This window comes from Bombus vosnesenskii, unplaced genomic scaffold, assembly GCF_011952255.1.
Source record: "Bombus vosnesenskii isolate JDL3184/JDL3185 unplaced genomic scaffold, Bvos_JDL3184-5_v1.1 scf7180000013297, whole genome shotgun sequence".
NCBI lineage: Eukaryota > Metazoa > Arthropoda > Insecta > Hymenoptera > Apidae > Bombus > Bombus vosnesenskii.
The window spans coordinates 792,352-819,610 of record NW_022882947.1 but is presented as its reverse complement, the minus strand read 5'-3'; the positions used below and the strand labels follow the sequence as shown (position 1 = coordinate 819,610).

The 27,259-nt window shown below is 40.2% G+C and overlaps 1 protein-coding gene across 3 annotated transcripts in view; it reads right to left on the bottom strand.

Annotated features, from left to right (window-relative positions):
• The window catches only part of LOC117233582 (cGMP-dependent protein kinase, isozyme 2 forms cD4/T1/T3A/T3B), a 54,200-nt gene that overhangs the window by 5,732 nt on the left and 21,209 nt on the right, over nucleotides 1-27,259 (bottom strand). Inside the window, exons 1-2 of one of the 3 annotated variants that reach the window (XM_033494020.1) lie at nucleotides 21,631-21,966; nucleotides 20,113-20,279 (exon numbers count right to left, since the gene is read on the bottom strand). In XM_033494020.1, the coding sequence (XP_033349911.1) occupies nucleotides 20,113-20,279; nucleotides 21,631-21,908 (445 nt within the window). In that variant the 5' untranslated portion in view covers nucleotides 21,909-21,966. Of the gene's footprint in view, nucleotides 1-14,067; nucleotides 14,614-20,112; nucleotides 20,280-21,630; nucleotides 21,967-27,259 lie in introns of those variants that run through there. The other 2 variants (XM_033494019.1, XM_033494021.1) reach the window with 2 other exon arrangements.

Sequence of the window (27,259 nt, the reverse complement as noted above, 5' to 3'; positions counted from 1 at the left end):
GAAACCTTTACGAAGAAGGAAAGAAAGAAAGGAAGAAGCAGCTGCGTGTCATCGAATCAACTCGTTACAACGATTCACCTTTATACGAACAATCAGAAAGATTTCTTAATATTAAACGAACTTTTCAGATCGCCGAGCTCGAAGTTTCTATGCCTTAACAGAGCGATTGGCCGGTATCTCCGTTTTCTCCGATCATCCGTCGCATAAAAGTCAGGTAGACACGTGAAAGCTTGGTTTTTGCGAAGCTCGACAACAGCTTGGAGCGTGTTTCTCAACGCGTAACTCGTTCCGCCACTCGGTATATCGTATATCTGTCGTGGAGGCGTGCTCTTCTCGATTAAACGAGGCCACCAGCCGCTTCTTCCAGTGCATGCATCTCTTCGCGTTGTCTCGTCTTTCGCGAAATGCTTGATTTACTGTTGCGCCGGCATAATTTAAACCGTCGAAGGTGATTCACTTTAGCAACGAAGGCGCGATGTTCGGCCTTTTAGACGAAGACGGCGAACGAACGAGAGAGAAAAGGATACGCATTCGGCTCGCTCCAGGTTTCACGCGTCTTCCTCTTTTCTATTTCTGGCGCGTCTTCTATAGCGCGTCCATGATTCGTTAGGATCTATACTGTAATTCGGTAATACGTGGATATTTTGTCAAAGAGAGGGTTGAGAGAAGGGGATAGTCCACGGCCGTATTGTCCCGTGAACGTTGCTTTCACTTCCTCGCGTGCATATAACGTATCCTGTCAAGAACCCGCCGGTACAAAGAGACTTACGTTGCGAACCGGTTTCCAACCGATGCGATTCCCCGGGATAACTGGCCATTCTTCGACTCTTCTCTGGACTTTGCCGATCTATCAGTTTGGCTCAGTTCGCATCGAACGATCGCGACTGCCGCTCGAAAGTTTCACTTCGGTTACTCTACCGGAGAACAGAACACGAACCTTCAAATTGGGAAACGTACTCGTACGAACGGAGATTCGAAGTTTCCTACGATCCTATGCGGCGATGTTAACGCGTTCACCGTGATACGGGACATACAGGCCCCGTAACGAACCTTCCTCTGGGCTGCCGCCTCTTTTTTTTATATCGCCGTCATCTTTCCACATTTCTCAACGAAATAAACGCTAATTAAGTATTTGCAAGACAAAGTTACGTAACACGTAATAATAGCGAGAAATTCTATGAGACTCGTTTGCTCCTTAGAGGCAAAAATGTAACGACTCGTTGGTTGTACGGCTGTTATTTGTCCCGTGCCGCTAAGGATACTTTATACTTTATATTATAGGATACGTATCAATTGGATTAAAACAATTGTAATACGTTGTAACGTATTTGACAAAATTTTCAAACGTGAAAGCGCGATACAAAACATACGCCGAGACGAGTATGGCATGGCAGAGTCCCGTATCGTGAAATAGAAAAGTCTTTAAAAGAATCTGTCGCGGTGAACGCGTCAAGCTATTTGCGACGATGACCTCGTAGCTTCGATCAATCGTTTTTATTTTTTCATATTTCCGCGTACATTTAAAAATATGTGTCGTTCAAGATTACACGTGCGAGCGAACGCTTCTCGAGGTGTGTTATCGCGATTTACTTATTTTCTCTGAATAGATTAACACGGTGGTGTCGTTACGAGGATTTTCTGCTTCAAAGTCTGTTCGCATAGCGAAGCGGTAAACGAACGGAGAAAACGAGACCCCATGCACCTGAAGGTTAAACGTTCAGCCACGATGAAAGCCCGCGTCCCGATAAAAATTCCTCGCGTGACGGATACTCGAGAAAGTTATTTCCTCGTAAACTATAAATAACGATAGCGAAAAGCGTTTCAAAGGACAAGGTTTCGGAGCTGTGCCAACGCGAATTTCACCAGAACGTTCGTACTTGACATTAATATTCAACATCTCGAGGGACGATCGTAAAGTTTAATTTTTCCCACAGTTCTTTCAAATCTTCGCTGACCTCGTATTACGTTCCGCTATACGTTTTCTAACCTATTACGTTATATTATCGTAGGAAGTGATCGTAAATAAGGTATTTATCCAGATGTTCAATAGGAGTCGCGTTACAGCACGACGGAGCGTCGGATTACCATTCAGAAGGCAGAAAATAAAATAAAAAATAAAAAAAAAAGAAAAAAACGACGGTTTCGCAAATGGGAAGGGGATTGAAAATCTAGGAACGCGCTAGCCCCTGGTACTTACTTATTGTGCGTAATGCAATACGGTAACGCAATACACTAATGCCTGAACAAGAACTTACTCATTTGCATAGGTTGCTTCATCTTGTAATCAAGGTTGTCCCTTATCTCTAATTCGTTATGCTATTCGCAAATACCATCTGAATTTAAATCGAGATATCGCTCATAGAAGACAAACACGGCGGTGACTTTGATTAATCGCGGAGCCCTTGTCCGAGGTTCGACAATGGCCCTAATTTCGAGCAATTTTTAATAAGACAGGTATCAATGCCTGGAATCGTGCGACGTTAATACAAATTGGCAATTTCAAAATTGTTCGTCATAGTTGGCAAAGTGTTGCTTTCAGGGGTCATCGACTTCGTTATTCAATTAAGCGCAAAGGATTCTACGTCCCGATTAGTCGAAGCCGTCTCTGAATGAATTACGTCGCGACTTGGGTAAATTATCGAGGAGGAAACGCAGCGGAAAATAAGCGCCAAGTCGTAGTTGCTTGCGACTAAAGTTAGGCTCGACGAGATCAACGCGGCCCTTGCGAGTTGAACGTTTGAAAGATGCGAGTAAGCGAGAACTCTCAACGAGTGCGACAGTTTTAAAAGTAGGATCGCTGGCGTGTACGTTTTGCACGCATTTGCTATCGCGTTTCGTAATTTTCTGACACGATTGCGTTCCTCTAAGAGCCGTGGTTCGCTCTTTCGAGTCTCGGTTTTACGAGTCTTCACCTCCGTCCTAGGAATCCTCGTCCGATATTAACGCTGACCTCGCGTAACTCGTCTCCGACAGCTCTTTTAAACATCCATTCGAGGAAACGACATATCTGGCTATCGAATGATCATTTGGAAAATGTTGGAAGTTAATCGGATAGAATTCGAGATCTTTGGAGTACGAAACGAGTCGATAAAATTCGTAGAGCCTGGAAACGGACGACAGTGTTTTCCCGCTCGCTGCGAAACAGGATAAAGTTTGGAAAGTGAACATAATTACGTGACTAACGGAATAATGTTACCTGGTCACGAATTCTCGATTACGAAAGGAAAAAGGAATGAAATTCCGTCGGGTTCTCGGTACATGTACGTGACATTTGTAATGACATTTATATACACGCGTTATCCGCGAAACGTTGTATAACCTTCGACCATCGCGAAAAACAAGAAGCGATCGATTTAGAATATCGAGGCAATCTCGATGTAGATAGATCATCTTGATGAATGACAGAACGCAAACCCCGAATGGCAGACGGTATAAAGCGAAAACTTTTGCTGGAAAAGTAATTTGAGCAGCGATACTTTTAACCGAAACGTCGATCAACGATAGTTGTTGCAAGATATTCTAAAACTTCCTGAAATTACGCTCTACAGTTTTCAACGACGATCGACGAGGAAATTAAGCAGCTGATCTGTTATATATTTCTATAGATACGATTTCCATTGTCCTGTTGCTTTGTATAACAGACGTTTATCGATTCAAATAGCAAGTCCATTCAACTTGCTACATAGTTTTGTAACACTACGAGAAAACAAAATATTAGAAATAAAGAGCTATTATATATCCAATATGAATCGCAAATAAAGGAAGTCTGTAATTGCGAGTGATTAATACGTGTCAGTTTTATTAGAAACCTTACCGTGCAAACAGATACGACGTCTCCTTTCTCCTACGAAAAGTAAGAATAAACTAAATTCTGCTTTCGTAGAACGAGCATCTCTTCTTGTCTCGTCTCTAAAATGATAAAGTTCCTTTCTCCATTAAGCCGAAACAACGTTCTGTCACTGATTTCACGATTCTCTCTCTCTCTCTCTCTTCCAACTTGAATAGTTTAGTGTTGAAATCTAGTGCGAGTGTATTTTGCCATAATGTTTGCAAAACGAGCGATGAATCAGACATCGAGCTTTTTGTTCTGGATCCGAGAGAGGCGAGCTCGTGCCTCGCAACGTTAAAAACTCGATTCGAATCGGAATTTTCTAAACGGATACGCCGGCATCGCCAACGTTATACGTATTTCCGTTTGGATCGCGTACACGGTTAAATAGAGTCTTTAACGCGAAGCGCAATATAAATTATAAAGCGTCTTGCACAATTTCGATAGAAAGTTACGCTCTTGTTTCGCTAGACGAACGTACGGTTAATCGGAGTAGTAAAATTCGATTAGATCGCTGCTTTCTACGGTATGTAGACGTATTATTCGTTCGTATTATACTACGCGTATTCGCTTGTAGTAGAATCTATCTATAGTAGAATCAAACCAGCGAATCGTTCTTGCGGAAATAGAACGTGCACGTAAGTTATCGCCAATGATTTATTAGCAATTCTTTCTCCGCTCTACGACGGACAATTTAGTAAAAAGATACTTCTTGCTGTACTTTGGATAAATTCGAGGATACATCGACGACCACCAGGTGTAGCGCGAAGGAATTGTTCGAACGCGTCTCAGGTATTCGCAGATGCTTCGAAGGTACGAGAGACGAAGAAAAGGGACCACCCGCTATAGCTGACCTGCCAGAGACCTCGAACGAGAGAAGCTAACAGAAGAAAGAAGAGGATAATTCTTCTTCGAGGTCTGTCCGTGGTTTATGTTCTATTCGCATATTCTACCGGAGACTTCTACCGGATGTTCCACGGAGAATACGATCGTTATAATTAAAATTGACTGGAAGAAAAATTATTTTATTAACAACGGACTGCGTTTGACGTTCCTTAGACGGTTTATGGTTTATGAGATCGACAATCGTCATACGCACACAGTTTCGAAATGACTCGTTCATACTCTGCGCAGCTGCGGTTCTTTAAACTTTCCGCTTCGACTTACGACGAACCGTGTCGAACGATCTCTGTTTTGAAATACAACGTTACCACTTAACTCTCGGTGGTACCGATTCGTCCTTTGAAATTTTGCAACGCTTAATGGCTTCGTTGGACCGAGAAACTTTCTCGCAATCTCTGCCAAAGTCAATTCCACGAACGAATCATTTCATAGTAAACTACCGTCATCTCCTTGTCATAAATATATTTACGAGAGTAAGTCGTTTGTTTTAAGAATTAACCATCTACCTATCGGGTACTTGGATACGACGAAGTCGAACATCGTGCAAGAAATGATCGGTTCCGTTTCTGGTAGACCGTCATATGTCTCATTGAAACAAAAATACCACAAGGTGTATCGATACTTTCGCGAATGGCTGTATACATCGGATAGCGCAGAATTTCAAAGAGTACACCGTGTGTGTACAAACCCGCGACAGGCCACCTAGCATGACGATATAACAGGACAAAAAGTTTACGCCTCGCATACGATATCCCCGTTGAAAGGTTTTATTCGAAAGCCGCGTAACTGAATTCCCGCTTACTTGGTCTAGCGGTGTCTTATCGTCAGTCCAACCCGACGATCTCGTTTCTTCGACCCGTAGCGGATAACGACAAAGCGGTTCGTTGGGAAAATGCATGGTTCGAGCGTCGACTAGCCACCAGCTTTTACGTCAATGCTCGCCAGGAGCCTTGACTAGCCAGTTTGCAAAAGCGGATCGCCGTCTCTAACGTTTCTTTCCTCGTTATCGGTATATATGTTTCTCTTTTTTCGTGCCTGTTCGTCGAACTAGGTCAATGGATTCGTTCTTCTAGCGACATCGAACGCGTCGCTAGCGAGGATGGCTCGAATATATCGTCAAGGACGCGAGATCACTTTTTCGGAGCAGATTTCTTACGGTTTGCCTCTGAACGTGTTCCTTGTATGTTGCTTTTAGAGGAGAGGTTTGTGGGACGATGGTGTCACATTGTTTGAGAAAGATTGTTTCGACGAAAGAGTTACGGAGATTAACGTGGGATTTAGTCGAAGAGACGAGAGTTATAGGATTATCCGTAGGATAGAACGATAGGAAATTTGGGATTTCAAAGAAGAAGGAGAACCGAAACGAGACTGTTTGTGTACGCATATGGTTGATAAGACACCGGGATGTTTCTTTAAAAAATATTTGCCGTAGAAGCTGGATATATTACTAGAGAGCTGGTAGAGCAGAGAATGCTGTTAGGAGAAATGGTCCTTATCACCGTACCGCCTCCAGGCGCGCGTATAAGGAACCCTTGCATTGTTCACCATGAGTCATCGGTATATTTTTCGACTTTGCGAGATACCAGAACTTATTTCTCGCGTGCTGTATCCTTATAAGATTCGCACAGCTTTACTTAAGCAAGATCGAGCAAGAAAAAGGGAATTGCCAAATTAATGACAGTTGGATTTATTAAGATTCCTCAGGCAAGTCCGTAATACGCGATTCGTCGGTGAAAAGCCCCGTCTATTTCCGCGCGTCATTCAGAAACTGCGATTCGATGGGCTATTTCATTCGCGTAAGTGCCAGATTAGAGCGCGTAGCGTGAAAGTAATTCTTCCTTCGTTTTTTAAAGCGCGTTTATTAACAAACGCGCCTGCATTCGCGTAAAAGAAAATTATGATGAACGCAAACATACGCAAGTACTATTATATAAATCGTTATTACTTGGAAGTTTACTTAAACACATCTAAACTATCAACAAAAGATAAGAACTCGAGTCAAGCGTTACATTATCCAGTCGCCGTAAGACGTACAATTTTAAGTAGAATCTATCGTAGTGGCACAGAAAAGCAGTTGTTCAAAGCGTTGAGTTTTACCATATACATTCAAAGATCATAAACGTTTAATCGTTCGTCGCAACAGAAGGCTTGCTTCTTCTCTAACCAGATCGCGAAGCAGAGTGACTCGAATCGCGTGGAATCTCGGACGACAGCTGTTCACCGATCCAGCACGAATTTCCTGCGATTACTTTGAAACCAAATCCCTCGGAATTTTCAGCGTCCAGTACCCACATGTTGTCAGCCAGTTTGGGAGCAAATTCAGCTCGATTTCGGGCGAATAGGTGCACGACCTGTTTCGAAACTCGCTCGGTTTCTCCCTTTAACTCGATTCAGTTTGAGCCAGTTCGATTTCTTAATATCTTTGCTCAGATTTATAGATCGGTGGTCTCGCGTTTCCCGCATTTTTGGCGGTGTGGTACTTTTACCGAAGAACAAGAATGTAAAGTATTTCCCTTATGAATATCACGAGCCATTTTAATTAATAACGAGGTAAAATTCACAAAGAATTAGGTGAGTTATGAGGCGCGTACGAATAAGTGCCGTCCATGGAAATTGTACTTTTAAATAACGGTGTCACTCGCGTAACACTGAACTGCCTGTATTATGAATACAATCCTTGAGAAAATTCAGCGTCGATGACAGCGCAAGTAGGTTCCAAGGTTCTGTCGCTTAGGTTTACGCGATTACGCTATATTTTTCCCACTATGTCTTCTCGAGATCTTCTAGTTGATCTTTTGAATATAATTCTGTCGTCGACTCATTCGATATATCAACGGAGAAACAAACACTCTAAAGGGATTTATACAAAGAGGGCAGACGCCGAGAAAGATTAATCACGAGATGAAAATAAGCGGAACACGTCCTTAGATGAAATTTAAAAAAGTTAGGAGATACGATTGTAACGGGTTTTATGATTATTTTAGAACCAAAAGGCAAAAATTGGAATCATAGGTGGGTATAAAAATAATTCTTGACTCGTCGATTAGAACTAAACACTGTGCCTCTGTTCGAAATCACCTTCGCTTTTGACCTCAGTGGACTTTTTCCCCGACCATGTGTTGTAAGTATATTTTATAGGTCGAGATAAAAAAAGATGTCAAGTAAATATATGTCACTGGCAGAATTGTTAATGAATTATGGAAAGAAAAGGGATGTACGCTATCGATAGACACGAACGTGCGTTACTACGGTGACGAAGTATGAATAAATAACAGATATTTACATCTAGTAGCAGTCAGAAGCTGTACGTACTTATACGACTCCAACCGCGACTTCGTTTCTAAATATTTAATATTCCTGCCAATACAAGACCGATAACAGCAAAGAATAGAATTATCGTTTGAAATTGGAGTCGTAGGAATATCACGATACCTTTCGACTACTACTACGTGTAAATATTCCTGATTCATTCATACTTTGTCTATTCATCTATTCATATCGTTCTTTTTGGTATAGCCGAGAGCTGCTACGAAAGACATAACTTCCTTTAGCGTGAATTTTCGATAATATCACAATGGATATTTAAAACATAGTTCCAGAAATAGAAAGTTCATTGGCCTTCGATAAATACATATTACAAGCTCGCCAATAGTAACAGAAAGCTTCCTATATTTCCATTCGAGAGTTGTTGAGTCGTTCGATTCAAGACTACAAGCGAGCGTATTATAAAATAATCTGAAAACGAAGAAAATAATCGATCGAGCTTACCTGTTAAATACTCTCGTCTCGATCGAACACAGACGCTTTTAACGACATATAACAGTGTAACAGTCGGTACATAACATTATCTCATAAAACGACACAGAAAGTCAGAGAAAACGTTACTTTTACATCAGACAAACGTCAACCGCGGATTACTATTCTGTTGCGAGTGAGAATGTAGCGAAGTTTACGTCTGATGACTAGGCACTACTGTTGCCATAAACGGGAGAATAACTCGCGTGTGTAATGCGTTCAGAATTTTGTCACCTCTCTTCTATAACTATTTAATAATGACATTGTTGTTGTTATTTTGACCTATAAATGTGTACTGACAATATACTACTACGACAACTACGACAACTACGACAACTACGACAACTACGACAACCTGTACATGGTATATTAACCTATGCTCAAATATCGAATACCAGATTCTTCTTCTCTATAAAACGCGTTAGATGCTTGTTTCCTTAAATAGGCGGCTATATAACACCGGGTATTCTTGTGTGAAAGATACCAGTTTGCCAGGTAGTTTTATTGATGGAGGTCAGCGGAAAATCTGGGTCGAAAGACCCACTGTGTAGTCTCTTTTCTATAGGTATAGACAGTCTCGCGCAATCGGGCCAAAAAGCCACAGTGTTAAAATGGTAGAAGATCGATGAAAATTTGATTACCCAAGATTAAATTAGAAGCGATTTGAGATGCTCGAAAAATTTCTTGAAAGCTACTTTTTATCCACGTGTATCTACGTAGGGATATTAGTATACAGCGAAATTGATTAATCTTGTTTTCTTCATCGTTAATTTCGACGAAAATCACTCGGACGGAAAATCATTTACAATGTAATAACTTAGAATGCATTAACACAAATCGTTCAGTTTCTAGCTCGTTGAGTTTCTTTTCGAATACAGTATGGAAAATCTCGCTAATCCCGTAAGGCTAATTAAAGGCGAATAGCAACAAGGTATGGCAAATGGGCTGGTAAATATTAACTAATTTAGTTGAATAAAATATGGCACGATAACTGCTCGATCAACAAGTTACATAACTCGAACATCCACCGGTCTAAAAACGAATAATAATTTATAACAGTCGGTTTAACGTATCGTAACGCATCGCACTTTACGATCTCACTCGCTTTGTTCAACTAGAAATCAAAGATTCCCCAGACATTTAAATTGACTGAAAATTCTTGAGATTTCTCACTCGAGATTGAATGAGATTTTGAAAACAGATTTGGACCTTCATAGTTGAAAAACTTGCGGTTAAGCTTTTAATTGGTTTTTCTCTGTACGTAGGGCACTATGTTTCACGGGACTTTCTCCCTTTCGTTGTCGATCGATCGACAAGAAACGTTAAGACCAGCAGTCACAACGAGAATCGTTGATCATGGAGCGAACTCATCGCGATTAATCCAGGCAGCGGCAACGAATATTTGCAATTAGAACTGCGGTTTGTAGCAAGAACGTGGGAAACACGGAAACACGAAATAGTCGTGCAATTAATACCTCGTGCGTTGATTACCGTGTAGTACGATCGTTGAATCGGTTAAGCTGATTAACGAACGACGCGGTTTAACACCTAGACTACCAAAGTAAAACAAATTCTAAAACGATACGCGGCCGAGGAGCGTGAAAGTTGCAACACGATGAGCATCGTATGAATAACAGATGAAACTCTCTCGAGTCGAAATAAAAACAGCAAGCCGCGCTAAACTGCACGATAGGATGGCTTCTCCCATAAAATACAGTCAACGAGGAAACCGTGCTAACGAGTAACCGCGTTCCGTGCTCCAGAAACTAGGGGATTAAATCTGGTCGTGATTTTTGTCTCTACTCGCGTTTGTATACGATGGAAGTCGAGCCAAGCAAAACTTATTTTGTTTCGGTTGAGATATCTCGCGAAGGCCATAAATCTCGTGTAGGTGAATGTGCCTTTGATATTTCAAGGTGATCTTTGCTTTTCAAATGCAACTATACATTTTTTATACACCATTCGGTGCATTTTTTAATTCTCTATAAAAAAGTATTAAGCTACTCGGGTCGAATGATAATTAGATCAAATGATACTTTAACTTTAATCTCGTAGAACTTATCGTAGGAAAGACGAGGAACGCAGCGATTTACCTTCACGTTCTCCTTGTTTTTCAAACACGCAATTTGATAGAACTCGATGAAATTAACATTGAAATATGTTTTAAACAAAGCATTTTCGGATACGAGTATCTTGATACCTTTTTGTAGAGAATGAAAAACAGCATCGAATATCGTATAACAAGATGTGCAGCTTCATTCAAAAAGCAATCATCTCGATCACCTAAAAGATCACCTTGAGATCTCGTCATAACGTGTAAGTTTATTCCTCTGTCTAATCTATTAAAATTCTATAGGAAATAACGTAAAACGATATTCGAATTAATGGAGCATCGCTAATAAAGTCGATCAGAATGTCAATTAAAGTTAAAGCAGCCGCGTGATAGAACGACGAGAACGAAGCGATATGTTGTTCGAACGTGAGAGAGCAGCCAAGGGTGAAACAAAATATTTCCGAATAGTAATTGCGATTTTTGTATCCCTATGAACTTGAATTCTACTAGTGTTGTAGTAGTAGATTGCTGAGCTTATTTCAACGATCGCATATTTCATAGATAATACTTAATATAATACTTATGATTGCGTAATGCAATAAAGAGTAAAATTGTGAGAATCCAGTGGCAATTAAGATTATCTCTTACCAGTGGGATGATACTTGAGAAATAATTGTTTCTTTAGCAAGATAATGACGAACATTCTTATGTGCGGTATCTCGGTTCGAAATCTTTAAGGCAACTTGAAATTATGGAAAATTTATAGTCAGTGAGAGCGGGTGAAAACACAGCAATAAAATCATTTTCGTCTTAGAGAGACGGGTGGAAATTTTTTCAATTTCGGATATTTCAATTCCATCGAAGTAAAATTTCTTCTTCCTTTCCAAATATCGCGAATCTCGGCCGATTCGTTTCTCAATTTCGACTTTCAACCGAGTCGTCGATAAATCATCGCAGTGGTCAGAAACGCGATTACAAATAATCGATCGAAGGAGAAAAATTCGATTTGATGTTCGAAGATACGATTCGTTCCTTCTTCGCGATATAAAGAACGCGGTTAACGCAATGCGCGTTATCTTATGCAAGATGTTCTCCATAAAGATACAAAGTAAAATCAAAGTAAACGTCTGAAACGTGATTAGAAGCAGTGTAATCAACCTTAGCGTTGAAAGATACGAGCAGTAACAGGCTTGAGCAACGCTGCTCTTGCGATAGAGACGTCCGACCTAAATCTAGTTTTTACGATAGCCGACTGTTAGGTCAAATTAAGTATGTAAACGGCTAATATTCGCGTAATACGGAAACGTTTGTCGTATTCGCATTTGTGGAGAATCGAAGATCGCGCTTCTTGTCCAACTTCGATCCAATTTTATTTTTGTATCGTTATTTGCTTTCACAAGAACATTGCGATCGAAGGTTGAGACACACATTTGTCTTCTATTTATATGCACAAGTTATTACGTCAATCTATTTTTTGATATTATTGGTGTTGCCGTACCGTAACTATGGCTTTACGATACGTCAATACGAGATTTTAATCTTTCGGTATATTTAGATTTCGGTATGTTTAGAAAAATCATGCGTCTAAGGGTTAAGTCGAGTTTCACGCAAGAATCGATCTCGAACGGAACATTTTCGCTTCGCTTTCGTTGACCAACGCGAGATTTCGCGTTGGATCCCGATCGAATCAAGGACATACATTTTTCACAAGATTACAAAAGCTGGTCGCGAGCGGTCGAGACTCGACCCGGATCTAGACGCTACGAGTGGTAGTGCAAACCAGTCTTCGCGGATATGTACCGTCTAATTGACGTTCTCTGCCTACGTGTGTATTGTATCTAATTTTATGATTAGACAACTTCCTCTCGTCTCTTTGCGAGGAATTAGGAAAAATTGATGTATCCTTCTTAGAAATGTTTAAATAAACTAAGAAGACAGGCGTGACAAACTTTAAAATGCAACGACTCACGGTCATTTTATTTCTCCTTCCAATTCGTGTGCAGCCCGCACACCGAAATTATCAATTCTTAACGTGTATCTAGATATCGGGCTTGGCCACTATTCAAATAAACTATTTATCACAAAGTAATCGTTACGATAATATCATATGTTTAATTCAAATCGTGAATCTCGGACTCATTCAATTAAATAGAGGATCTTTGAAAGCGTAAAAATGCTGAAAACTTTGCAACTAAATTAATACGAGCATGCTGGGTTTTTATTTTTAGTGATGTCAACGACTGAGTGATATCCTGTTACGCGATTACCGCGTGTTCCCAACATATGCAGATTTTCCTCTTTTATTACTATTCCTATTGTTATTACGATCAATCGCTTGATCGTGTAAAGAGCGTCGAAGTAATCGTTCAAATTCCTACCTCTTTGATATTTTGTTCCGATCCGATTTATTTCGATGTTTTAATTTTGCGTTAATTTGATTTAAAAAGCTTCGCTTGGAAGAGACGATCGATTTCGAAATACGCTTCGAGCATAGTTCACGATGTTCACATTTTCTTTAGATCGTCATCGCCTTCCTCCAGCACCTGAAGCAACGCTGACATTTTCTACCGTCGAATACATTTCCATAAACTTTTTTTACGTACCAGCCTTCGTGACTTTCATTCACTTTCGATAGGTACAGTATGTCTAACGATAATTACATAGAAAATTACACAAACAGGAAATTTCATCGTTGAACTTTATCGAAAGCGTAGAAACGCAGAAATTAATCATTCAGACCACTATCGTTCAAAAGTTTCTATCAATTACTACGATCAACGAACGACCATGTATCCACCAGTGAATAATCGATCGATATCGATTCGGCGTGAGATTTATTCCAGTCAGGATCACTCTGAAATGTACGGTCTCGTACTACCGAATCATTTAAAATGTTTTAACGAGTCTAACACGAATCGACCCACGAATCGTTCTCTTATACGGCTGTTTATAAAAATAATCCACGGCAAGGAATTTCTATGTCATAGTTGCTACCCGAGAAGCATTGTGCGCACGTTTTTCTTAAATTTCGCTACGAACATTCTGGACAACCCGTTATTATCGCAGAAATGTGTCAGCTCTTACCTTGCGGTACCGCGTGTTCAGAAGCGTTACGCATACCGATCGATGGATCGATGTCATCGATATCGAGTCAATCCTGCTTAGGATATACAGTCCCGTGTAAAAGTTTTGCGATTAAACCATTCATATTACTCGTGTTACAATAACCAGCTAAGAATATCTTTAGGGAATGTTCCTACGTGCTTACTACTCTTGCATAACCGAACTAATATCACCAGCGAAATTTCACGAATCGCTGATTAGAAGATCTTAATATCAATAGCTTCTCTTACGTAATAGAAACTAGTTTGATAGCGATTAAGGAAAAGAGGAATTTTCCTACGGTTTGAAGGCTCGAGCGAAACAAATGACATCACCAAGCAAAGATAGTTGCTTAAAGAGCGGCAAAAAATCGGTGTCGAAATACCTTCGCGTATATGTCGTCTCCTAGCCGGCGGAGGAGCGCCGGTTCGTCGCCTCCTGGCGTAGGTGTGAACCGGTACGATCAGTCTCGGTCTGGGTATGAGAAATCCACCTTGACTATTCCCTCTTTGATTCAATTCGCTCGATTCACTGTCGGTCGTGCTGATGTTACTCGATTTCCTCGACTCGCAATCCTCCCTGGCCGACGAGTCAACGCGGCTACCATCCAGAACACCCTCCAGCTGGGAGATCACCTCGGCATAAGGTTGTCTGTACTCGTCCTCCCTCGACGCAGGTTTGCTTCTTGCGTTACTTGCCCAATTGACGCCACACTCGCGCCAGCTGGCCTCGTAAAGAAGCTCCATCGCCCTTCCTCGAGTCGCGTCAGGGTCCAACAGCAACTCTGGGTCCTCCAACACCGCTCTGCCAGGATAACTTCTCACTTTCATGGTCGGACGAATCTCGGGATTTCCAGAATTCCCACCTCTTTCAGAGCTTCCTTCGAGATTGACGAAAAACGAGGAAACGGAGTATTCTTTCTCGTAGTTTGTTGTTCAAGCACGAGAGACTTTTACAGACAGAGCGACGAATCTTGGTCGTTGAACGAGATCAGATAGCAAGAGACTCGTCGGAACGTTGCTCCGAGACGATAGTTGGAAACGTTTGATCCAGTGGGCGACCTTGGACATGATTCACCGCGCTGGACATTTTCCAACGCCTCCAGCTCGCATTTTTCGCTTCGGGATAGGAACGTAGATTGTACGGGCTGTTAAGAATCACCAGGGTTCCTGCCGCTCGTTCGTTTGGAAGCCCTCCGTAAATTTGACCGTGGGAACGACAACTTCGACGTTGATCTGGCGTTCATCCAGTGGGAAGATCGACGAACGTTTCCCCCGATCGTTTCGTCCTTTTTGTTTGGCTTTGCGACAGCCCTTCGAGTCGGAACTGTCGAACTCTTAAAGGATCGAGCGTTTTCGAGCCGTATAAAAGACGCTGGGAAACACGTGTCTCTGAGAACTACCTCGATTGCTTTTGGAACGAATCGACGAGTCCAGCGTTCGTCGAAAAGTTCCAGCGACTCCCCACCGGTTCATGCTTCGGGACAGCGCGTAAACGACAGCCGGCAGCGATGGAAAACTGCGAGTTGCGCGATTTTCGAGCGGCTAATTCCAGGTCTGTCACGAAGCAGAACAATGACGCGCTATTCTTAGTCCCGACTCGATTCCTTTCGATACGAATCGGACCTCTCGATTCTGCAATAACGGGTAAACTGTTCGATCTTTTTCACCGCCTCGAATCTGTCTCGCGTACTTCTCCGCTCAAATCCTATCGTTTTCAGCTTTATCACTTTTCATTGCTCCCGTACCTAAAGCTCGTTATCTCTGATCGATGGAAATCCAAGTTTCCTCGGCGCTTTAGATCGAGGAATGTTGTTTTCTCAAGAAGTCACGTAGAAGACACACGACGACCAGATCGACAGATCGTTTGCTTGCGCAAGAGATCCGATGGACAATGAAATCACGGTTCCGTGTTCACTCGCGTTTCCACTTGGATCGGTCGGTTTTATCGGCGAAGAAATTTCGATGGCTCGTTATTCGACGACGAGAAAATGATTTGGATCCCGTGAAGAAAAGTGCGAGCGAATGTAAGAGGAGTAAGAACGAATGATGTTTTCACAAAGAAGGATCCTGTCGCGAACGAGGATACGGGCAGGACCACTCCTTCGAGACTGACGCTCACTGACAGCGTTCGCGACTGGTGAAAAGTACGCCCGCAAAGAGCGTGCACGAGAAACTCCCTTCCCCTCCGACTGCCAATCCCCCCACCAGTTCGCTGTTAGCGAGAGAAAGGACAGTGGTTCTCAGGCGAATGCGATTGCCCTCGGCGCGACCACTCCCACGTAAGTACGTACAAGTATATCGGGTGACTCGAGAATACCGCAAGATACCCTTATCAACTTGTACGATATAATTGAGATGGTGAAAGACTAGATATCGTATATTTGTCGTATCAGCTGATGCGCTTCGAGCATCCGCGTCGAAATTCTTCTTTTTGGAGGCATGAAATTCCACGACTAATTCCATTAAGAGGCAACCATATTGCGTGTGACATTGCAGATTTGTATCGAATTATATAAAAAGAGAAGAAACGGATATACCACGGAGATATACGCGAATCGACTGGAACTTTTTCGATTACGCTTCGAGAAATACCTGTCTCGCAGTTTCCTTTTGTCCGTTCGTCTTGTAATTGTTAGCACGCAAGTTCGACAACGAACGAACGATCAGAAACGATGCACCAATTACGTTTCCCCTGAATTGACTCGTTTATCTTTCGTAAATCGCAATGAAATAACATAGCCTAATTGCGAGAACAAGTGGGAAACACTACGAGCAAAAGTGGAGCAATCTTGGTTGGAACTGTTTCTCGCGTTTTGCGCTCGATTCCCCGGCTTCGTATTCCCCTTTCCTTTATTTTTCTCATCGTGTCATTATTTCCCATTTGTGGAGTGCTTTACACTTTGCTTTTTAACGCGGATAGATTTCTCTAATAACCCCGATGTAATTAATTCTTTTTCTTCTTGTATCTTCCTTCTCTTTTTCCAGCGATTCTTGAAATTCTAACTTTCTTTCTTTTTGCTTCGATTCTACGCCCCGCGTTGACGTAATATTTAATTTGCAAATTTGCTGCAAGATGAAACGGTTCTCTATAAGCCAAGAGTAATACGCGCGACAAGTAAATTTTCTAAGATAACACGTATCTTGCAAAATATGACAGACATTAATATTACGTTCGATGTTCTCTATGTTTTCCATACATATATTTAAAAGTACACGTCCCGTTATTACATTTAAATCCACTCTCCTTACTGCTATAACGATGACTCATGATTTTATTATCCCGCAACGCGCACGATTGCTAAGGTTCGGATAAAAAAAATAATTTCATGCAAATTATTACCAAGTGAACAACTTGTAATATAATTTTACCGTTAAGATTTTACTGAAATTATCGTGGAAATGGTCGAGTTTCCTCTATGTCAGATACTAAAAACCATCGCTAATACATGGTTAATTCACACTTTCATTTGCTCGTCCCTCGTAATTTACTCCAATCATTATGATTTTCCTACGACCACGTTTCACTTCTATCGCTGTAATTTCATATATTTTATTCATACGCACAAAGGTTTCTAACTTTATGTATAAACTTTAATCGATTCGGCATGTACGCTCTTTAACGAGACCATTGTATTAAGAGGAATCCTTCTAAAGCGATTAACCTACAGATTTCGTTCTCCCTGCCAATGGCACGAACAAAATTTAAACCTACGCTAAAAGTGTTATAAGAGAAAGTTTAACGTTAGAAAGTACACGGTATATAATTAATCGCGATTAAAATTGAATCGAAGATAGAATAAGCCTATTATGTGATTTTAAATTTTAAAAATCCACGTTCAATTTGTTAGGTATATTTAAGAATTTAAATTGGTCATCGTTTGAAAATTTGAAATTAGCCTCCTGACAGTACCAATCATGCTTTTCTAGTAGGTACTTTTATCCAAATTCAATTATCAAAAACCATCTAAAAGAATCACGGATTTGCCGTAATACAATTAAAATGGACGCTACTATTGTTACGATTACAATCATAGTAGTGTCAGAGTATAGTTACATAGGTACGTAAAATTATATGCATGACGTTATGCCGGTGATAATATGCGAGTGAAACATGGGTTTGGTTTACACGTTTCTGTCAGGCGGATTTTGCTCGTTTCATTTCACGGATACCTTCGAATTGTCACAAAACGATGCGAAACAATTTTGTTTTATAAATACATTATAACCGTTGTATTTTTTAATTACTATGCTATCGCGGTACACCAACTTCCGAGAGAAAGGCCAGTGATTCTCATCCTTCGTCGTTAGATGAAACTATCGATTTTCTATTTCGTTTCCATCGAAACATCGCGTCTTAAATAATCTAAAAACCGGCCACAAAGTAGGGAGGAAATTACCAAATAGCTTCTTATAATTTCTAGTAGATACGAATCTCTTACGATCAATTTATTACAGACCGATTTAATATATTACATTTATTTTGTAGATTAATTCGTAATAATTATTGCAAGGAATGTACGAAAGAAAATGACGAGAAGCGAGGAAGGAATTAATTGCTCCGAAATTGGTCGGCTCTTCCTCCAAAGAAAATCCTCATTTTAATTAATAAATTGACCAGAGATTCTATCGCTATAAATACACCGTTCTATGCTGTATAATCATTGAATCTCTTCCTGTTCAAGAGACTCGTGTTCGTAATTATTTGCGCAATCGTTACGCGACTTGACGTTAAACGTTACACGTTTACACAGTTGGCTTAATCGTGGCTATTACACGTAAAAATTCGCGTTATTACGTTGCACGTGACCCATTGCGTTCGAATTTAATTGTAGTATCGTTGTTGGTTGCGCAAATCGTGTCTGAATGCGCTCAACCAGCACCGGAAGTAAAAGCAAATTTCGCCAAGAACGAAGCTTCTTTGTACGACTATGATAAAATACTCGTATGAAATTGCTCGATGCGAAGAAATTGAAATTCGTCGACTACGATCGCTCGTCGCGAGGCTAACTTGGTAGGTACGAAACAGATTTTGGTACGACGTAAAATATTTATAGAGAAGGAGAAAATTTTCAACGCGATCTCAACCGACAACGTTATATCGGCGCGCCGTCGACATCGGCGAATATTCGAAATTCGTACGAAAATTATTACAAGTCATTGGATCGAATTAGCGAATGTTAAAGATCTATTTTCAAATATTTATATTCGTACGTATCAGGATAATTTCTCTCGTTACGTGCATATGCATTTTACTTTCAGCGTAAAGTGAAATCGCGTATTGTTTGCTGACCGGAGAATTAATTTTCGAAACTTTTTAAATTTGTTCGAAAGAAAAAAGCAGAAAGAGAAGAGAAAGGTGGTTTAAAATTATTAATAGGCATTCTACTTAACGATGGAGAGTAATTTTTATAATACATCGTATTTTTATTATACTTTCATCGCAATTCCAGAAAATGTATTCGCTAGTTCGAAATTTCGAAAATATTAGCATATTTTAAGCCGAGTTCGTCGGATATGGAGCGAAATTTGCTTAAATAGCAGATTGATCCTTATCGCTGGGAAAGAATGCCGAGTATTTTCAGCAACATTTTATTTATAACTACCGCTATGGGAACCGGTTTTTCGGAAGAAAAGGCAAAGAAGCTTGAATCATTCGGTTCCTGCAAAGAACGATGAATCACGCGTTGCATAGTTTGCGGGATTAAAGCGAATTTATTGAAAGTTTCTCGCCAGTCAAATGGCAACTCTATCGAACAAAGAAAGCAGATAATATTCTTGTTCCGACGTACTTACATATATTCGCAATACGGTCGAGTTCGTTGAACGTCGAATTAGAATTTCCTCCAAACTTGAAATCGCAAGGAGCTCTATACGCTCGTTTATGATTACAACGGTCTCTGCGACATCTGCTGTCATGAATTTTCCACGTGGAAAACGATACGACGGGGAGTGTGTAGGCAAAACGGCGAAGAAATTTTCGTGCGGCGACGCAAGAGGGCATAACGGTACACTGTGCGGTCGCAGGGAACAACGATCGACCTCGACTCGCCTGACTTGGCGAATAAACTGAAATTGCACGGCGCGAGGAAGATTAACAGCCATCGTGATTCCGTCATTCGCGAAGCCTCTTCGTCAGAGACGACGATTTTCCGCCTATATTCGTTAAAGCATGGCCAACTATTTATAACCGGAACGCATGGAAAAGCGTAATCGCGCACAGTTTCCTCTAACGAGTCGGTTGCGTTCGACTGGAATTACTCGCGCGAGCCGTACGACGAAATCCTTTCGGCTCCACGTTCTTTCAATTTTATTTCCAGCGATTGTTTAAATATATATCCAAATAAATCAGATCAATTTCTTACGTTCTGGAACTACGATACTCGCGAAAGAATATAATACTGGACAAGGGAAAGGTCTGTGTAACTCACCCTCCATAACATACACAATGGACCCAACATCTCCTTCGCGAATGATGGTTGAACCTGCCGAGAAGGTAACAGGATACATGCAGTCCACGATCTCGCGGATTTGCGTCAGCTCCAAGTTCTTCATGAAGTCATTATCCAAAATGGCTGCTTTGATCAGATCACGAGACCTACGAAGGAAAAAAGAGTCAGACACCTTTTTGTCAAAGGTTTCCCTTTTAATCGTAAGAAGATTATTAGAAACGTCGCTTCGAACGAGGCTGATTTGGAGAAAAAAAAAAGAACAAGAAAAATGATAAGAAAAAGTTTCCAAATTCCGATGAATATTCATCCGTTAGATCGGGGTACTAAATCCGATTAATCGATAAGAATGGAACTGAAAATTAAGATAAAATAAAAAGTAAAATAAAAAGCGTTATCGCCACTCTAAATAAACGCAAAAAGTGTTTGACGTATACCAGGCTATCTTCTTGCATACTTGTTCAGTAAACAACTTGCGGCCTGTAACAGGTGCACCGTGATAAACACGGTTCGGTACTTTTGATGTTGCACTTGCAAAATAAACGCGAATATTACCATCGTAACGTCATATCCTTAACGTTAAACGTCTTACGTAGACATTTAATGCGAAAATTGCTACGAAGATTTCTACGACTTCTTCCTGACTGACTTGTTCTAACTTCTTTTTCTTCCATATCAATTGTTGCAAGAGCAAAACTTATTATCCTACGTGCGACTCGTCTAATAAATAATCGCGTAGTACATAAAACAGTCGTGTTTGGAATTTACTCGTTATTTCGCTTAAAAGTGCGTACGAATCGCCAAGCAAACTAATTTTCCAACCTTACTTTACGACAAAATCGTGGTTTTCTAAATGTTTAAGCGCTCTAACGGAACAATGGAAAGTTTAAAGAATACAGCGTTTGGAAAGTTGCACGAGTGTTACCTACGTCCGATCGAACAGAGTCGTCGACGAAAGAGGTTAGTTAAGAAACGACACAGGTAAAGTTAACGAAGCCACGTGTCGTGAATTAAAAGTATCCTGAATGTAACACTCTGTCACGTAGTTGCGCGGTGAATGCGATTTGTATAGGTGAAACCATGACTCGAAATTGCGCAAGGAACGACAAAATTTCACTCTTAACGATGTTAACGTTGTACGGTGATCGTTGAGTCATCGATCTCTCTATATATGGCCTTCGAATCGATAACAATGATAGATTAGTGGATTATTAGTACGAAATTTCGAATCGAATACATTCGACTAGATAGATCGGCTATCGACGCTTTAACACGAGGAACCGTGCCAGTTTCCTTTGCGATAATGTAAAATGTTTTTTCCTTCGAACGATAATATGGTCAAACAGGGAGTTAAAAATCAGTTCAAGAGGGAGTCTACCGTGTCGTTGTTTGTTCTACACTCGATACAGATAAATTTCAGACGATAACTTTTCCTCGATACACGGCGATAAGTAGCTGAAAATCGCGTTAGAACGAAACAAAAAGTGACGAATTCTGTACCTTTGCGGTTTCTGAAACTTGACGATTACCCGGCTGTCTTTGGTAAGTGGTTCGGCTGAAATTGCCTGTCTTTTGGATCTCTGACCCGGCCCGATAGCACCAGAGGCCAAACTGAAATCGACGATTTGCCGGAACTTGTCGATCTCGTTTTGGAGGTAACGAATAGTGGCATCCCGTTCTTCCAATGCTTTCTCCAGTATCTCGATTACATCGTCGCGACGTCTAAGAGCTTGCGTCCTCTCGTACAGTAATCGTTTCAGATCTCGTATCGAATCCATGATCAGAAAGATTTCCCACTGTCGTTCGCTTTAATTGAGATTCGTCTGTTCTTGAGATTTTCCTCTTGCAGTTGGTATACGCGTCGTGCACCGAGATTCCGATGATTCCCTATCTTCGACGGTCCTTGTACTTCCACTTCCACTGCTGGTTTCTGTTTCTCATTGGACCATTCTTAGTACACGTTGTAATTTTTAAAACGTTTCCCTTGCCTTTTCATTAAAATATTTTTTATCCGACAACGTTTCCTTTAACGACGGTTTTATCATCGAATCTTTCTCTTTTCTTTTTCAAGCGTTCGTTCTTTACATGTTCGAGCTTTATGATCGCCGAGGGTTGGAACGAACGTTTGCTCTGCCGGATTGGCAAAGATTCGAGCGTTCAAAGGTGTTCGATCGTTGGGTGAGTTATTCCATCTCAAGTGTATGGAAAGGTACTTTTAAACTAAATATAGATCTTCAGAAAGCAAAAGTATCGTCAAACAATCGAAACTCCGATATATTATATCTTCGAAGATAGCTATCTGTTTAAAGAACGGCGATACGAAGCGAATTTAAATCGTATACTCGCTAACAATAAGATAAGGTTGCAATATACTCTCGTACTTTCTAACTCGTATCACACTTTGAAAACGACTCCTAACAATTCTATCCACCTTCTCTGATTAGACAGCTGATTGCGAGACGGTAGCTTTTTTCGACTACATAATCTTTTTCAAACGTTACTTCTACTCTCTATACTATCGCTATCAAAAGCAAATGAAGCTAAGTAGATTAAATTCCTACCGATGAAGATGAATTAGAAACGTACGATTCACACGATAGACATTTAATTGGACGGAAAGGCAAATTACACAAGATTATTAGAAGTAGAATGTTAGAAATCGATTGATCTACTTAGAATCCCCGTACAAGATAACGATCTATTTTAAAACTGGCATTGACTCCGACGGCTGAGAGAGTGTGGACGCGTGTTGTATATTATCTTAAAATCGAACACCGATAAGCGTAAATTTTAGATATTGTTCTAATAATTACGCTACCTCCGTTGCTTTCAACGATTCCATCAAAGATATAATAATTCTCAATTATTTCATAAATACAGCGAAACAGCTAATTATTATTAAAGCGGAACGATAGAAAACTCGTCGTCCTTTAAATCGACGAAACAGTAGACGAAACAGTAGACGAAACAGATGCAACTAACATTTTTACCTAAGCAAATATTTCTACGAAATCAGGTTTACGTTAAACAACGAGAAACTATAAGTTACTATAATGACGTGTTACGTAATCGTCTTTAAAAAAGATTGTGTAACGAAAAAATTGACTGTTTTATTGGACAGCGTATTTTTTACCTTTTGCATCAATTTGTTCAAGCACGATGCTAGGTATCGCGATTATATAATGGCAATTTGAAACGTCGAGGCGTTCTCGAGCATCTCGATAGTACCGAGGTAGGTATGTGGGCATAACACTTTCGAAAATAAGAATGGAATAGCAATGATCGACACCTTCAGCGACTGTCTGTGTTTAGCAAGCGTTCTTTCTCAATTAGAATTAGAAACGAACGGTTTGTTTTGAAATCGTCCGAGAAAAAACCAACTGGTCCATTTTAATTCATCAACGAATCGCCAATACCAACGAAGTAATTGGTTTTAAGTTCTCCGTCTTTGCATATACGCGTAGGTATATTTCCATATGGCTAAAATTGTTTGTTTTTCTAAAAGATACAAGTAGAATAAGATTATCGCGGGAATAATTTTCAACAGAGATAGGGACGAAAGAATAACGTGAATGAAGATCTTTATCACCGTGAAGTGGCAATGTTTCCAGTCACTTCGTATGTTATATCGAAACGTTGTATCTGCTAAACAATAGAAAATATTTCAGACACCAACAATCGATAAATATACACCGAAAGAAAATTGCGATGGTAACGAATCGTCTATAGAAATTTACATTACGTTTATTTCGTAGCGGTTAGCATAAACGTGTAATATCATTATTTGTATTATAAGTTTATCGATTGAAATTTATAACAAAGAAAATTTCGTGACTTAACGTTGTTTTTAAGGCAGCTACCTTATCTTTATCTTTATACGAGGTATCACTATTTTCGCACAAAATCCCACGGGTCACCGTAGTCACCTCTCTAACACGATCCTGACAAATCGTCAACAACGTTCACGAAATTTACATAAATTTTAAATCAATTTTCTCTCGATACGATACACTTTGCCCTTCTCTTCTTTATTCGCAAAATACTGAACACTTCTGAACGCAAGAACTTAAAATTATAAAATGGCGCAATCGTACCATTCTTCCACCGAGTGCTCGATCGTTCGAAGAATTTACAAATAAATATCACCAACATCAAATTTAATAACTGTGTACATACACGGAATTATATATGTGTACAGATATCGATTTGTTCGATCGATCGCGAATGATAGTGGCTTGGTCGTAGAACCGTCACTTGCAAGAGTCTCCGTCGAACTGACAAGAAAGGCCGTAGATTTGATCGAAAGAACTCGATGCTTCGTGAACGATGACCGTCGATTAGCGCGAGGTTGGATGTAAAAAAGGGACTGTCTTAATTATACGTTAATAATGAAACGTAGCTAATGTCTATTTAATGGTGGCCTGAGAATCGATGCGATATTCCGTGCCCGTGATTAACGATCGAATGCCAAGGGTAGAGAAATTTCTAATTCAACTCTTAACGTCAGATCCTTGCATTTCCTAAGGAACAAATTTCTGGATCGTAAGTAGTCAGTTAGCGTGCTACGTTGCAAAATTGTCTTTAATTTCTTTTAATGAAATGCAATAAGCTTATACGCGACTCGAATTAACAGCAAATTAGTAGATCATCGATGTAGATTAATCGATATTAATTCGTGGTACTTTCCGTTTACCATATTTGATAACGTATTTCATGTAGAAATCGACCAATGTTTTAATATAAAACACGATTATTTATTTAATTTAAGCAACGAAATAATCAATGCGGTTTGTCATTGATTATTTCGAAGGTACGGGGATGTTCCATTTGTTTCACGCGAACGATTTCATTTGTTCGTTAAAGGTAATTCGAAGAATCGACGAATCGACTATGTCGATCGTTTAAATCCGCACAAGTCCACGCCAACGACGTTATTCGTTAGACAAATCAACAAGAATCTACAAATATCGTATCTTTTATAATTTTTAAATCCGCGTTACGTTACTCGAACCACCGTCGCTCGTAAGGACGAGAAACAAGGATTTCGAATACTTTGCGATTTCATATATCAAATACATTACACTGTCGCCACTGTTTATTAAATTAACTAAAGAAAACGACATATGAACTACGGATACAGATGCGAGGTATGTACCGAGAAGGTGCGAACAACACCTCAGACGTTGAACGCGAAACTGGACGGAAAGGACCAAGCCGAAGAGACTACGATCGCGTAGGGCGAGAGACTAACGAGAAACTCGAGTTCGCGCACGGTCTATTTTTGAGATATAATCGCGACTCGCGCTTCCTCGAACACAGAACGCGCTAGCGTACACACGCGAAACTACCAGTCAGCACGTCGACCTGGCTGCGACGTATTTCGAAAATGGTCCCCTTTCACCTAGCCTATTGCTCGTCTAGCATTCGCGATCAGCCTTCGCGGCGATCCGATCTATCGTTTCGGACAATTTCACCGATTTTCCCGACCGATTTCGATCGACCGATGGATCGTCGCGACCGAAACTACGCCGAGGAATGCAAAGGGATCGTCGCAGTCGCAACGAGTCGCTACATCGTCAACCCTCTATGGCGCCATGTGACACGAAAGGAACACACCTTACACGTATATCTATGATCACGTACCGAGCCGTTAAAAAATTCATTTAACGTCGTTGCCTGTCACGTTTCAGTTATGTGCGCGATTTTCTTCGCACCTCATCTTCTTTCGTTTATTTTTACACTGACAGGAGCAGAGAGAGAGAGAGAGTGGCTGAAAGGTTACTGACTCCAAAAATACCAAAGATGTAACGATCCTTATAAAAAAATATTAACACCGTTGTCAAAAATTTGCAGAAATTGTTTAATTATTATAGGCGTATAAGGATGCTAGAGATAGCAGTTCCATCAAAACATGTTTGAAAAAGATACGAGAAACGCGAACGTATACACACGTATTTAAGTCGTATAACAGGGAAAAGACATAAGTTAATACACGACTTAAGAAATGGTACGTATCTACTCCATGTGGTATTATAATAGGAAAGAACAAACTATTATACTGTGTTACATCACACAGAGTAGACTGTTTCAAAAACCTGTACAGGAGACAAGATCGATGGCTTAATTAGAATGCCTCTCTCGTACGAGCAGTGACACAAATGATACAAGATATCCCTTTATTTTTAGAACAACGCTGGCAAGAAAACGAGGCTTTTTAATGATTTTCATAAAAAGAAGATATCAGGCCATTAATACCAGCGAGCGAAGGAATCATTAACCGATCTATCATTTTCGCGTGAATACCGCAATCGCAACACATCATTTCCCGGCCGCTGCTTCGCAAGCACGAGATTTCTATTTATAGTGTATCGCGTGTACGATAAATAAAAAAGATTATTAATAGTATCTATAGCATTATCATTAACTCTCGATTAATTGCGAGTGTCGCTGAGTTATAGATGGACGACAGTTTAGATTAGAACTACGTTTAGGTATTTAATTTTAGGTTTGGGCAAATTTGAAATAAAGATAAATATCTCACAATTATCATCCTGATTTTATGCTAATTTATGAATATACATTATAATTATTATCTTACGCACTCGATTATAATTATCATCTAAGGATTCTTCACTACAAATTCGTCAAATATAAATAATTTATGAATAAACGAGTTAAGATTTTACAGAGGGGCAACGTTCTTTGGTTTTACAATTTATATAATATGTGCAATTAACATATAGCAGCGAATTGTATATTGTGATTTCGTAAGTCCATAATAGCCGAGCAATTGTTCATTGTTTTTTTTCCTTACGAAACACCGCGGAAAATCATTGACAAGAAATTACTGCTTCTAGGTCATTATTGGTTCTACTACACGAACGATCAGCCAGGCGACCATAATTGCTCGTTACCATTTTTAGAAATATACATCTATACGTATCTGTTTTTTTATATTCAGGTGCAAAGTTTTATTGCTTTTCTAACGTCGCGAGACAATCTTTTTACGCTCGGGATCTTGCCAAAGTAGATAGTTTATTCGCTCAAGAACCAGATACGTTCTTTCTCTTAAATTGCGTTTATTACCAAAATTAAACTATTACGATAGAATATCAGCGTTTGCCGCGTA